At 47.1% G+C, this 15,386-nt stretch overlaps 1 protein-coding gene across 3 annotated transcripts in view; it reads left to right on the forward strand.

The window, feature by feature from the left end:
- Positions 1-5,130: 5,130 nt before the first annotated feature.
- The window catches only part of Dkk3 (dickkopf Wnt signaling pathway inhibitor 3), a 43,317-nt gene continuing 33,061 nt past the window's right edge, over positions 5,131-15,386 (forward strand). The window contains exons 1-3 of one of the 3 annotated variants that reach the window (XM_004851429.4): positions 5,131-5,316; positions 6,115-6,385; positions 12,066-12,203. In XM_004851429.4, coding sequence (XP_004851486.1) covers positions 6,173-6,385; positions 12,066-12,203 — 351 coding nt within the window. In that variant the 5' untranslated portion in view covers positions 5,131-5,316; positions 6,115-6,172. Of the gene's footprint in view, positions 5,317-5,503; positions 5,719-6,114; positions 6,386-12,065; positions 12,204-15,386 lie in introns of those variants that run through there. The other 2 variants (XM_087211669.1, XM_013074691.3) reach the window with 2 other exon arrangements.

Consider the following 15,386-nt stretch of genomic DNA (forward strand, 5'->3'; position numbering starts at 1 on the left):
CTCCAGACATCTGTAAGAACCATCAGTGTTTAAGTGTTAGGCATGTAGTTACATGTTAGCAGGCTGAGAGACAAACAGGATAGAATAGCATGCTTTGCCAGTTATAATTAAGTAAGGAAACAAAGACCTCAAAGTATATTGCATTTACAAATCATATGTTAGGTCTCAGACCCTCTATGTTGAGAACAAGGCATACAGCATTCCTGGTTGCCATAACCTTTGACCCAATGTTATCAGAAAACAAAATGGCCTTTAAAGACTCTCTAGCTTTGGGCTAGGACCTGGTTTAAAATAAGAATCTACCTTTTACAAAACTTCTTTTGTAAGTTTCTCACATGATTAAGGCCCCTTCGTTAAGGAAACAAAAACCATCTGAAAAGGACAGAAAGACATTTTGCCATCCCCAAATAACTTCTAAGAAAACATTGATAAGCATCATAATTACCTAGTTCCCTGAACCCCAGGAGTAACTTTGGAGTGCATAAAAAGTATTTGCACTTGGTGCAGCTCCCATCATGCACACCTACCTTCTCACTTGAACACATAACTCGTATATCTACTTTACAACACACCCTAGCTATACTTCTGTACAGCCGCCTATGTTTCTTGATTGAATTCTTTTGCTAAGGGCATGAAAGGACTGACTGACCCAGCTTCCCAGTGACATGAAGACAATTTGATAGACAGTGACAGAAAGCCACTAAACCTAGTTCATGCAAAAAGGAAAGTACAGTCAGGCCTCCATGTCTGTGGTTCTACATAAGTGGATTTAACCAACCATGGATGGAAAATATTCCAAACAACACTATTTGCCTCTATACTGAACACATACACTTTTCTCTTGTCATTATTATTAATATTCCCTAATATTATTCCCTAAACAATACAGTATAATAGCAATATCCATAGCATTTCCATTATATTAAGTATTATCCATTATATTAAGTATTATCAATAATACAGAAATGATTTAATGTATGCAGGAGGGGCCTGTGGGCGTAGCTCAGTGGTAGCTCATGTGCTTAGCCTATATGAGGTCTTTGATTCAATCCCTAACACTACAAAAAAAGAAAAAAAACAGAAGAAAAAAAGTATACAGAATGACGCGCATGGGCTATATGCAAATGCTGTGCCATTTTATATAAGATTTGGTATCTATGAGTGTCCTGGGCCCAATTTCCCAAGGACACAGAGGGTTGACTTAGATGAGAATTATACAGGGCTACAGGTGTAGCCTGGTGGGAGAGCACTTGCTTAGCATGTCCAAGGTCTTGCACTGCTAAATATAAAAAAAGTGAACTCATGTTTTTTTAAAAAAATACAAAACTTCTTATGGGGTCTAGATGGTGCAGCTGGGTCTCAGAAAGGCTCTTTAAAAATTAGCACCAATAGCCAGAGTGGCATCATGGAGTGGAACAACCCCTCCCTTCCGGTCATTCTCCTGTCCCTACCCTCAGGCCCATGGGCTCTTCTCTGTTTTTCTCTTTCTCGGTTGAATAGTTTCTCCAGCCTCAAATACAAGCAAGAATCTGATGGGCCAGCTTCAGTCTGATCTCCCTTGATCTAATGAAGGGGGTGGACACCCGTGCTGATACTACCCGACCCCAAACTCCCACCGTAGTTAATAGAGCCAGTGACAGATGTCCTTCAAGGGCATTCTACAAGAGCCAACTTGATGGCTGTCATCACTCTCCCTTCTTCGGCGGTTGGTGTCTCTCTGCCATTGTCCATTTCCCGTTGTGCTGTCCCTTAGCAGGCCTGCATCGACCCAGCACATCCTTATCGAGGCCCTGGGACTCCAGGGCTGCAAGGACAAGTGTCATGCGCAGTCTCATGTGACTTGCATTCTGGCGGGAAAACAAACACTGAAGAGCTGGCAGATAAATTATCTCTGATCGTGACTCTGCTCATTTCTATTCCAAGTTATATTCAGGGTAGTCCATTTCAGATGGAAGGGAGAAGAAAAAAGAGATGAAAATGTGTAATAAACCCTCCCCTTCTCTAACTATGGACAGTGATTAACATTTAAAAATCAGTGAATAATACTCATGCACCCAGTGTTTCCATGCGTTCCAGATGTCTGAGGTATCCTGGTGGGAGGGCCATTCTCTCCCCCAGGGGAGGACGGTGGGAATCATCTGATAAGCGCATCTACTGGACAGAGCCATTACTCAGCTCCAACTCCCACCCCACTCACAGCTGCAAGGCACCACCCTGCTGTGGCAGACAGAAGAGACTTTTGTGCAGAGAAAATGCTGCCCCACACCCCACGGCAATGGAGGTGACTGCTGGCCTTGAGAAGGTTAACGTCCCACTCAAGAAGGGAGCTAAGAAAAGTCTGCGGGGCTGCAAGAAGGCTTTTTGGTGGTGGTCATAGTGGTGGTGGTGTGTGCGTGTGTGTGTGTGTGTGTGTGTGTGTGATTTGTTTTGTTTGTTGAAAGGAAGTTGCATTTCTTTTTTCTTTTACTAATTTATTCACAAAATATTTTAAGCGTACTAAGAATAGTAAAACAATCCTGCCCTAGATATATACTTACTGTAATTAATTAACAATGATGATTAAACAGATGTGAATATTTGGACACTTTTGCTCAGAATTCCTCCATGCGGATACACTCTTTTTCTTAAATAAAAGGTCACACTACAAATGTCCCTCATGTCTTCCCCTGCCTGCAGAGGCTGCCTGCACAAGTCTGTATTTTTACTGTATGTGTAGCATCCATAAATAATATATGCCATTGCTTTGTGTCTTAAATATGCACAAATGGCATTCTGTACATCTCATTTTGAAAATTGCCTTTTCCACTCCACTTTGTACGTTTGAGGTTTTAGTGACATTGTTGCCTATAAATGCAGTTCATTTCTTTTACTGTCATACAGTACTATGTTGTTTGTAGGAACCTCATTTTATCCTTTCTCCTGCTGAAAAACACTGTATGTAGTTTTCACATTTTTGCCATTGCAAATATTGCTTTGATGAATATCTTTATGGAGGTCTTCTCAGGCGCATGGGTGGAAGCATCTAAAGGGTGGGCAGCTAGTTATGAAACTGCTGTGTGGCCACTAACTTTCTAGGTAATTCCCAGCAAGTGACAAGCACTCTGCTGTCACTTCCTCAACCATGAAGTGGTTTATGACTTAGTAGGTCCCTCACAGAGAAAATGATGATTAGAATTTTCACAATTGTGCCTCTAATACCCTAGAAGAAAAAATAAAACAAAATGAGAACGTGCGCAGTGAATTCAGACCTAAGGGAGTGATATAAGTGACACTGTGAGATTCAGAATGTTCTTAGAGATGATGGACCAAGGCAGCTCTGGCCACTCCGTGCTCTGCGGCCCTGTGCCCCTCACTTCACAGTGGTCATCCAGACTGGAACCTTTCCTTTCTCTCCCTGGCTCAATCTCTTTGGAGACATCTCTGCAGCTGGCCCAGTGCCTTTCCTGAGTCTGGGAGCACCTCAGGCTGGTGGTAGGACTGGCAAGAGCTGGGCAGGAAAGGAACTTAAATTTGAGGCTTATAGACTTCCTCTTCCTTCCTTTCTTCCTCCCTCCCTCCCTTGAGGTAATTCTATTTTACTTGGTCCACTCAGGAGTGCAAAATTTAGAGCTCTTCAGCTGACACTTCAGCTCACGAATGTCTCTGTGAGCTCAGCCAGGACCTCACAGCAAAAGACCAATCTGGGGCAGGAGGCGAGGCTCCTCTGGGGAAATTCCAGGTCTTTTCAGCCAGCAGCGTGGAGGACCAGAGGAGCGTGCTGTGCTCTGTAAATCAGTGCTGCTGCAGGCCCCTGCCTGCCCCTGAGTTCACTCCCACTGTACCCTGCAGCTCAGCTGTCCTTCCTTCTACTAAACACAGTGTGCGCCATGTGATGAGGCCGCCCTCTGGAGATGCAGCCCCAGGTCTCACACAAGGACTGGGCACCCCAAGAAAGCTAACAAATGATTAGGCCAGGGATGCCAGACACCCAAAGGATAGAGCAGGGGATGCTGGGTGGTTGGGGGGACTTTTCTTGGATTCAGAAGGCCCATGCTGTGAGGCCCAAAAGTGGAACAGAGTGACTGGAAGCTGTAACTTGGTAACAAGCAAGTTTGGAGAGTTCTGCAAAAAGCAGCTGTTGGAGGAGCAAAGCCAGTGAGTGCTAGCTTTAGCGGCTGTTGGGCTGGTTGCCCAACTTCTCTGAGTCGCCCTGCCCTCACCTATAAGGTGGGTGGCCTCTCTCATACATTATGACAAACACAGTGTCCTACGCCAAGATGCTTCAGGTATGCTTTCTACCCAGTGGACACTCCACCGTGGACTCAGGTGCCCACGGCCCCCAAACAAGTTTGCTGCGCAGTCGCCTTTGGAAGTTGCTCATCTCATACTCCCAAGTCCTCTCAGACTCCTTCCAGCTGGGCACAATGGAGAAGTGTGGCAGTTAATAGTGAAGGCTGAGGAGTCAGATTCCTGGGTTCAAATCCCAGTTCAACCACTTGGTAGCTGTGGGAACTGAGGAAAGTTCTTCATTTGTAAAGTGAGAGTCAGGAGCAGTTTGGGCCTCGGAGGGTTGAGAATTCCATGAGTTGATTCCAGTGCCTGGCACACAGTGGGTGCTCAGTAATGATGCTGACACACTGGCTATCAGCCATTGATGTAACCATCAGCCCATTCATTTCTACGGGACCAAGCGTGTGTGGCTGAGGCCCTGGTGACACAAAAGTGAGTCAGTCCTGTCCCGAGGATGGACACCCACCAGTGAACAGACGGGCCCTGGAAAGTCAGGCTGTGATGGAGGTGCCCTGTGAGAGAGGGAGGAAAGGTCAGGAGGCTCTGAGGTGAGAAAGACCCGGGAGCAGTCAGCCAGGACAAGGGGAGGAGCAAGGAGTCTCCAGTCAGAAAGAATAAACAGGTTTGAAAAAATTCATTTATTTAAGAAATGTCTGAGCACCGCCTAGGCACTGGGAAGACAGGGCTGTAGGGCGGAGATCCACCCTCATCAGGAGCGCTGACACTTACACCCATCGAACGCGTCCCACACTAATCTGCGTGCAGCACGCGCTGTAGCAGGCACACGTCCTACTGTGCCCTCCATTTTATTTTTCACTAGGGCAGGCAGATCCGCCGTGATCTCCGTGGAAAGGCAGGAAGGACTCCAGGTGTCCGGTCATCCCCACTCTGCCAAGCCGCCCTCTAGGAGCTTGTAGGCATTCTGGTGTCCCACTCGGGAGCTACAAGTGGGCTGTCCTGGCTGGAGCACGGCTTCCACCGCTGCAGAGCCTGAAAGCCAACCGGCAGGACTGAGCGCTGGGAGGAGGCTGTCTTGGAGGCAGCAAGGTGGGACTCAGAAGGAGCGGGGACCAGAGGTGACAGTGGCTGTGAAGCCGCGGGGGGAGGGGGCTGCAGGGCAGGAGGTGGCTTCCTGCAAAGTGGGTCTCTAGGTGGAACCCGAGGTGGCGGGGCCAATGGGTGGGCGCGGCCCCTCCCGCGGGCGGGGCGCGCGATCGCCTGGTACCAGCGCTGCCGCGTCCCGGCCGAGCGGCTCGCCGGCGCGTAGCAGCCAGGCGCCGACCAATCCCGCCCGAGGCGCAGCTTGGGCAGTCGGGTGGGTGAGGGGCGGCGGCGGTGGCCCGGGCGGGGAGCGCCAGGCTCAGTGTCGCCCGGGGGGGTGGGGGCAGGGCCCTGGACTCGCTGTCGACTTCGAGTGGCGGAGGCTGACCAGTGCTCTACGCACTCCAGGTGGGGCTGGGGGGGGGGGGGATTGGGGGTCCCAGCACCAGAGCTGAGTTCTGAGCTAGTCTAGGAAGGGGCCGGGCTCGAACCCCGGGCGAATCTGAGTTGAGCTGGAGATGGGGAGCGGGGGCAGCTGTTAGAGTAGGGGACCCAGGTTCTTTTGGTCCGGAGAGGGAGGTAGCACCCCGGGCGGCAAGCGGAGCTCAGCCTAGGTACCAGAATCCAGGGTGCGGAGGCGACGGGGGCGCGGGGGGGCCGGGGTCCGGGAGGAACTGCGCCCTGACCTGCTCTGGGTGTCGGCCCCTCGCGGGGCGGGTGTCCGGAAGAGGGGCCGGGGGCGGGCCGCTGGGCGGGGCTGGCCAGGGGGTGGTCTGCGCGCCTCCGACCAGCTGCGGCTCCCAGGCGGCGGCCGGCGCGGGGAGGAGAGCAGAGGAGAGCAGAGGAAAGGAGAGCAGAGGAGATGCCGCGGCTCGGACGCACCCTGTTGTGCCTGCTGCTGGCCGCGGCGGTCCCCACGGCCCCCGCGCCGGCTCCGACAGCGACGTCGGCTCCCGCCGAGCCGGGCCCGGCTCTCAGCTACCCGCAGGAGGAGGCCACCCTCAACGAGATGTTCCGCGAGGTGGAGGAGCTGATGGAGGACACGCAGCACAAGCTGCAAAGCGCGGTAGAGGAGGTGGGTCCTCTGGACTCGGGGGGCGTGCGGCTGGGGAGTGGGCCTGCGCTCCGAGCTCGGGAAGGCGCCGGGGAGGGCCCACGGCCAAGGCAAACACCGAGTGACCCGAGCGAAGCGCAGGGCGATTTGGTCCCCGTCTCCCGCTTGTTCGTTCTGCCGAAAAGCCAAAAGGTTAGGACCAAGGCCATCTCCGGAGAGCCTGGGCTGGATCCCGCCCCGCCCCGGAGCCAGGGTCCACTGCCTGACACCGGCTTGCAACTGTCTTAGGGTGTGTTGGCCTTCCCCTGTTCGAAGCGGTGCTTGCAAAGGCCCTGGTGTCCCAGAGCTGTGTGTTTGCGGAGAAACTGAGGTAGTTCCAGGCAGCTTCAAGTTCTGTGTGTTGGGCTTTGAGTTTGTAGCATCTCCCCAAAATACACTTAGGATGCGATGCCATGTGGGGACAGAGAGCCCTGGGCTTTGCTGGAAGTCTGTCTGGGCTGTGTTGATTTCTTTAATGCATTGTGAGGCAAAAATGGAAGGTGGGGATCCTAAATCCCAGCTCTGTAAGTCAGAAGGTGAGAGTGTGAGAAGCGACCTCACCTACACCAACAGTGCTTTGGAATTAGGCCTGGGCTCAGGCCTCTGCCCTCCTCACCCACTAGCAGTTGGCATTGAGTGAATCATCTAACGTCCAGAAAGAACTTCAGTTTCCTGTAAGAATTAAATGCCGCAGTATAAGTGTGGGCACCCGTGAGTAAGAGGTGAGCACTGCATCACCGCTAATATTATCAGATACCAGATACTGCTGTCTGGCTTCTTCTTCCCATCACTCCCTGGGCCAAACTCTGCATGCCATCCTGCTCCGTCCTCCATGGTGCGCCCAGGTATGGAGAAGGCTGCCTGCGTCCTCTTACCCAGGTGGGAGCTGTCCCTGGTGCCCGGGGTGGGCAGGCCTGCTTCCTCTTGAGCCCATCTCTGGCTGTAGCATGTCTTTGGAGAGGAGCCAGCCAGTGAAGGAGTCAGCGAGGGCCAGATGTCCAGCCTGGTGAATCAAGCTTCTCCACCTTCCAGCTGCCTGCAGCTTGGTAGCCCGCTTGAGCAGTCTTCAGTGCAACTTTTGCCTTCTGGGAGAGGTCACTTTCTTCCCTGGACCTTGTGTAGTTTGGCAGTTGCACTGAAGGTACACTGAGTTGGCAGGAAATGAAGTGGGTGGCTGGACCTAAATGTCCACTGGTCAGGCCCAGATCCCAAGACCTATGGGCTCTGTTTACCAACAAAATTGTCATGACATAGAACAATGAGAGAGTGAGAGGAGCCAGGTGGTCCCCAGTGGCTCTTAACTCTGTAGCTTCAAGTTGATTTGAGCTTGTGATCCTTCTAGTTTCAGGCCCAGCCGCTTGCTTTCTTTATCTGGATTGCAGGACTTTCCTGCAATCATGTGGATGCCCATTACGACTGACTAGGTCACCATGTTTTTATACAGTGGGAAAATGCCTATCGGCATTTGGAAAGTTTGCAGTGTGGTTTCTGGGCTTAGCTCCTGACTAATGGTGGAGGGCCTCATGAGACTCTTGATCAGAGCAGTGTGGGGCCCACTGGGACCCTAGTGGCTATGTCTTCTGCATGGCAATATCCGCATTGGGTTTCACCAGAGCTCCATCCCTGCTCCCCCCAGACATGGCTCTGTTGGAGTCCTACATGTTGTCGGGTTATTTTGCCACCAGAGGAGACACTGATTGTCACATCTACCCACGTGGCAGTCATTTCCCAAAGAACGTCCTTGCAGACTGTAAAGACAGAATGAGGAAAGTCGAACATCTTCATGACAAGATCCCAGCTCTGCCACTTGCTAGGGGTGGGATCCATGGTCTGAAAGGGGGAAAATGTCCACCCCAAGAGTAAGGGAAGAATTAAAAGAGAGGAGTCAAGTAAATCAAGTTATCTGGCCATCTAAAATAGAAATAAGTAGAATAGATATGATGCAAGCATCTTTCTCATGAGGTCAGGATTATGGGAGATTGTTGGTTCTCAGAAAATAATAGCTATTGTTATCATCATATTAATAGTAGCATTGTGACTAATAGCCAAGCACTACCAGCATCTGATAGACTCAATAGAACCTATCTTTAAATTGTCGTTTTAGGTATCTAAAAGTATTAAAACCTAATGTTAAAATACTAAAAATATATTTTAAGAATATCTTCAAAAGTAGACTAGAATACAGTATTAACAGATTAAGGTTGTTATTTTTTTTAAAAAAAAACTTCCAGAAAGACTTTTAAGTCTCATAAACATAAAATAGTTGTTAGTTATTCTAGAGAAGAAATAAAAAGGACCTAGACCAGATGCATTGTTTACATAGTTGTATCATGAATCTGCTTTCAAGTAACTTCCTGGTATTTTACATATTCCAGCTGCCTCAAGCTGTTGATGATGTCTCTTAAGGGAAAAAGACAAAGTAGCTGTACTTGTAAGATTGTTATTGAGAGAAGCACATCTTTAAATGCTTCCATCTGGGGCATTTCTGTTCTCCTGTTCTGTCATTCTGTATGTTACTAATAAATGTATTTTCGAGGATAAAACCACTCCGTTTGTATCACCCTCATTGCCACATCTGTAACTGATATATTTTAGAGCATTCTTGTTGCCCTACCTGGTCCCAGGAAGAACCCCACTACCAAGCCTGAATTTATCTGTCCAGTGTTCCTGCTGTGCCCTCTTAACAGACACAGATTCAACCAACTCTAAATGCCATTTTTAGCAGCGTTCACATTCCTCCTTCATGAAACAACTATTGCTTTAGGCTAAAGTTTCTCCTGCTAGTGGCAGGAATAGTTGTGGCTGAAATTTCCATTGTAAACTGTACTCTTAGTTCACAGTGCCATTAAAAAACTGTTAGCTCATTCTGCCGAAACGACCACTGGCTGAGGGGGGAATGGTTTTACAAAAAGGCTGTCAGCTCAGCCCATAGCAAACTTGAGACTTGGGAACTTGTCAATCATTTGAAAGCCAAGCTGTATGATTCAGATTCCAATGAGAATTTTAAAAAACATTCAAACTTTCATTTCTTATTCTGGATGCATCCTCTCTGGCATCTTCATGCTCCTCTTTTCCAGCTCTCTCTTTTCCATCACTAAAAAGTAATTTTCTTACCCATCCTGGCTTCCCTCCTTCCTGCCTTATATTTCTCCTTTCTAATAGGACAGTGTTATGAAGGCAGAGATGTGTTACATATTTGTCATGTGGTGTGTATGTACCAGTTCTTAGAGTTCATGATCCTTGATTCTTTCATCCTCCTAGCAATGTGGGATTGTCACTCATTTTACACATGGGCAAGTTGGGGTTTAGAGGGATTTGGTATCTTACCCAGGGTCACATGGGTACTTTGTGGCAGAGCTTGGATTTGAACCCACTTTGTCTGACTCCAGAACTCTGACACTTCTTCCTGTGCTGGCCTCTGTTGATGCTAGAGGCAACTGCTTGCATAAGCCAGTGGCTGTCTCTTAGGGGCTTGGTCCTTCTATTTTGGAACCTTTGTCGCCTAGAAGACCCCTCTCCAGGTATGGTTCCTTTCTAGGCCTAGCTAGTGCCCCAACCTCCCTTATGGAGGTGTGTTTATTTTGAAAGTTTTGGGCACGACCCTGACATACCTGTTTGGCTGAGAAGCAGCCAGCATGTTCTGCATTAGAAGTCCCTTGTAGATCTGCCTGTTAACCCCTCTGTGCTTCATCCACTGGCCGCCATTTTTCCTGTGTCCAGCAGGGACCCTCTGCTCTAGCCCATGGCCCACACCGTGCTGATCCGGGCCGACACTGCACTAGTTTTATTTGCACCATTCCACACTCCCCTCTGTGCCAATCTAGTCACCCTCTGACCAGCCCAGTCCCGCCACCTCCTCCTCCTGGAAGTCTCACTTCTCCTGTGACTTCCTTGCAGAAACTGTCACACAGGACTGTCACACACATCCTACCTTCAGATGGGTTGTGTAGAGTCTCTTCTAGTAAAAGCATAAGCTACTTGTGAGGAGTAAAGTCCTATACTCAGAAAGCCACAGAATTAAGAGTAAACAGATGTGGACTCTGATTAGAACCAAGCTTTGCCACTGAATAACAATGTGATGATCTCTCAACTGTGTTTTCCTTCACCTGCAACACGGCGGGGGAGGGGGGCAAAGAGCATCTTTTTATTGTAGGGTTGCTGTGAATGTTCAAGGAACCTGGTGCAATCACTCAGAGTAGCCCGGAGTGAGGGGCTGTGACTATAACGATTGCTATACTGAAGCCGGTGATCTAGTGTCAGACATCTCAGCAGTGTTAGCCCAGCAGTGTTCACAGTAGGACTGACCAAGCTTCTCTGATGAGTTGGAGCTTTGTTCCCTGCAGACTTCTTTGCATGTCTAGTCCAGTGTGTGTGTGCTGCATTGAGATGCAAGGGTTCTTTGCCCCATCCATCCCAGCTTGGCAAATCCCATCAGGGGAGGTGGGAAAAGGGGGGCTCATCTGCTACTGAAGGGCATAGGGGACAGTGATTTTTTTCACTAGGAAGGTACTTTGGAGGATTAAAAATAGCCCAGAGTTGTAGATAGCAGTGTCAGAAATCCGCCAACCATCAACCAGAACTACTCACTGTGCCTCTCATTTGAAGTTCCTGGAGAGAGTATCTGATTGGCTCAACTGTCTATGACACGGTCTTGAGTGGTTCACTTGTCAACTGTCCACTCATCCAGGCTGAGGCAGGTGAGAAATCTGGAAGGGGAAGTTGGGCACAGACACGTGTTGACTGCTGTATCTGATACAGATGTCACGGAAGCTCATGAGACCGGAGGATTTGAGGACATGACCTCAGAAACCTGATAGCAGAGAAGGACAATTCAATGTTGAAAGAGAGCCAGAAGGAATGTGGGATCCCAGGAACTTGTCCATTTAACCTCCCCAGAGGTCCCCCTGCCAGTACCCTACATGGATACCCAAGAGATGGGATGAAAGGAGACATAGCTGTGGCTCTACTTTCAGGGGATTTGGGAGGATCTTAGAAAACACTAACAGGAAGAGAGAGTGAGGTGGAAAAAAAGAAAAGCAACAAATGGAATGCCCACGAGCTGGTTACTGTTGTGGGCATCTGGGGTTCAACCCCTCTGGGGGTCATCAGAGAGAGATTGTCACTTCTGTTTGCCACAGGAGAAAAAGCTGGAGTGTTTACCCCATACTCCACCCCTCATTGCTACCACTCATGGTCTATGCAGACTGAGCACACTTCTGTGGCCAGAGAATGCCCCCAGAGACAGAGGTGATTGTTGACCTCTGTGAGAACTGAATGCAAGTGACCTCCAGATTGGGTCTCCGGGACACGGGCAAGGCACCACGAGTACTTACATGGCGGTCAGGACTGTTTCATGGAAACATGTTCAGGCTCCAGCTCCACCTTTCACTAGGACTCTCAGGAATTCATCTAGCCTCCCTCCACCTCAGTTTCCCCATTTGTAAAATGGAGACGTGAACACTCAGCTCTTAGGGAAGTTGTAAGATTTTAGGGTTACAGTACATGTAAAACATTTGGTATAATGTCTGATCCTAATGGATTCTCAATCCTTGTCACCACTCTTTGTAACTACAGAAGAGAGAAAGAGAAGTGGTTCTTTTTTTTTTTTTCTATTGGACCCTCATTTGACAAGTTTTGCTCATTATTTTCATTGGTTTAATAGATGGAGGCAGAAGAAGCTGCTGCTAAATCGTCATCAGCAGTGAACTTGGCAAGCTTACCTACCATCTATCACAATGAGACCAACACAGATACCAAGGTGGGAAATAATACCATCCACGTGCACCGAGAAATTCATAAGGTAAGGGTGGTCAAGGCTACACTTCCTCCTTTCTGCAACACCACTAAAGTCTAATTAACATACTCGATATGTAAGCCAAAAATGTAAATGAGGATGGTAAGATATAGATTTTAAAAAGAGAGGGCGTGAGAGTACTGTATAAAGGGGAAAAATGTGCATCAGAAACTTAAATTGCTTTTGCATTTAAACAATAACTTTAATTCTAGGCTTCCTACCAGAGTAGGAGGAATTTGTCTCTTAGATTTTTATGTATGTGTCGGTAGTGAGATGAAACAGAGACCAGTTATGGTGAATGGATTCTCACTCTTTCCTTTGGAGGAACTCAGATGTGATCTCCATCTGATCTCCAGAACAGAAACCCTTCATTGCCATGAGATGAAATATTCATTCATCCAAAGTTCTGTAGCAGATTTTTTTCCGACCTACCACCTGTTTGAGTGTCTCTTGGTCTAGTATCTTGCATGAGGAGAAAACAGGTTCCTTCCTGGCCTGGCCTGATGAAGAAAATTTTGCCAAGCTAGAGTAACATAGCAGTAGCCTGGTGTGTGGTATCTCCAGTGTGGTTTTGGCAGGACTCAGAGAATAAACTATGTCAGTCTGTGTTTTCTGGAAGAGGGTGCACTGTACAGATATTCAGGGTCATTGTTGGAGGCTGTATGCTTGACATCCTGTTGTGATTATCAAAGAACTTGGCCTCTAATCTCATCTGAACTCCTAAATGCAAGGGCATGATGGCTCTCCTAAAAGAGGCTTGTGTTTGTTCAAGTGCTCAGGTAATTACTTGGTTGAAACAATTGTGTTTCTGTGCCCTAGAGTGTAAGGAGGTCAACTGTTATGAGCCATTGCTTGGACTATAAAGTAACTTTTGTGTGGCTCTTTTTCCTGCCTGCAAGGTGATGGGCCCAGCTAGCTGGATCAGCTGAACAGTAGCCCTAGGCATTGCTCATCCAAAGACTGGAGAATGATCTGAAAGTGATTACTATATTCTTCTCAAAACCAATATTGACCATCATTTATTTCTGACAGTAATTAGCCAAGTGGTTCCAGCTGCATCTTAAAGTTGCTCCTTGTAGATGTCAGAATACCTGTGTGTGAGTCCTGTCAGTAACTCATGTGACTTTGAAAAATTATTTATAATTCCCGGCCCTCACTAACAGCACTTGTAAAATAGGGATATCAACGTTTATGTTGTAGAATCTTAAGGGTCAAATGACCTAAAGTATGTGAAAGCTTGTTGTAAACTATAAAGTGCTTTGCAAATGCGAATTTATCTTATTCTTACTGTTGTTATATTATGGCAAAGTTATGTTACCAACACAGTGCAGTAGTTCTCAAGGGAGTTCCACGAGGCACCAGTTCTGTGCAGTGTTTCATGAAAGAGGACCCCAGTCGTGGGGAAATACATTTGGAATAAAGTACATATGTTTTCCTCCTAGAAATGGAAAAAATGCAAGTTGGTGTAATAAAGGCTCTGAGAAGTTCTGCAACTAATTCATATAAAAATGTTGAATTTTTTAAAAATATGACATTGGTTAATCCTGAAAAAGTTGCCACGAAGGTAGACATTGATTCTTTTTTGGGGAGAGGAATGATTTGAGTGAACATTTAAAAGAATGGTGACAAAGTTGTGGTCCTTACCTCCTCAGAACTGGAATTTGATCCCTTACTGCACATTAGGCTGTTTCCACTTTGTTCTGGCTACAGACTCCTGTGATATTGCAAGGACTTTAAAGATGAAGTAGAAATGAGAAGACTAAATCAGAGAAGAGAAATTACTTCTTCCAGGTGACGTACTAGACAGTTGTTGGCAACTGAGCCGGGCCTCAAAGAACACAGACCTCTCAGCTCCTGGGCTCTGGCCTGTGATGGGGCAGGTGTGGCCTAGGTTTTCTGTTGGGCTTGGGTTGAGGTGCCTGTACTTCGGTGCAGAATTAGAGGCAGACAAGAGGCAAAAGAATATGGGCGAGTCTCCTCTTGGATGTTCCCCAGAATCAGGAGTCGGGGTGCTGTGGCCAAAACCTCCCTACTACTCATGAAAGATGTTCAGGTAGACTTACGGACCTGAAACTTAGCAAAAAGAAAGCTGACACGCTGAGAAAAAAATCAGGAAAACCATCCTCTTTATGGTAGAGTACAAAAAACCAAAAACAACAACAACAAAAAACCCCAAAAAAGCACCTATGAACCAACCTAACCAAGGAGGTGAAAGACCTCGATAACAAAAACTACAGAATTCTAAAGAAAAAGACTGCAGAAGACATTAGGAAATGGAAAGTCATCTCTTCTTCCTGGATAGGCAGAATCAATATTGTCAAAATGGCCACATTTCCAAAAATGATATACAGATTTAATGCAATTCCTATCAAAATATCAACAGAACAAGAACTAGAAAAAATAATCCTGAGTTTTATATAGAACAAGAAGAAACCAGAATAGCCAGAGCAATCCAGAGCAAAAACAGCAAAGCAGGAGGCATCACACCCTAACTATGCAGCTGTAGTAATAAAAAACAGCATGCTACTGGCACAAAAATAGATATGTAGACTGGTGGAATAGAATAGAAGACACAGAACCCCATGCACCTTTAGTCATCTGGTCTTTCACAAAGGAGCTTAAAATATACACTGGAGAAAAGATAGCCCCTTCAACAAATGGTGCTAAAAATGCTGGTTTCCACATGCAGAAGAATGAGACTAGACCCATCTCTCTCACCTTGTCCTAAATCAAATCAAAATGAGTCAGTGACCTAGATATAAAAAAGAAAAACACTGAATCTGCTTGAAGATGAAATAGGGAAAACATATGAAGACATAGGCATAGGCAAGGATTTCCTGAACACAACTCCAGTAGCACAAGAAATAATACTAAGAATCAGCAAACAGGATCGAATTAAATTAAAAAGCTTCTGCACAGTAAAGGAAACGAGAGTGTAAAATTACAACCCACAGAATGGGAAAAAACTTTTGCCAGCTACTCTTCTGATAGAGAAGTAATACCTTGAATATATAAAGAATTTAAAAAGAATCAGACCCCCTCCCCCACAACAAATGACTGAGTCAAATGAATGGGCAAATAAAATGAATAGACACTTCTCAAAAGAAAGAATACAAATGACTAAGAAGTTCATGAAAAAATGTTCAGCATCTTTATCCATTACGGTCGTGCAAATCAAAACAACACTGA

The sequence above is a fragment of the Heterocephalus glaber genome, unplaced genomic scaffold (genome assembly GCF_053883595.1).
Source record: "Heterocephalus glaber isolate CG9 unplaced genomic scaffold, H.glaber_assembly_v1.0 deba00001428, whole genome shotgun sequence".
NCBI classification, from domain to species: Eukaryota; Metazoa; Chordata; class Mammalia; order Rodentia; family Bathyergidae; genus Heterocephalus; species Heterocephalus glaber.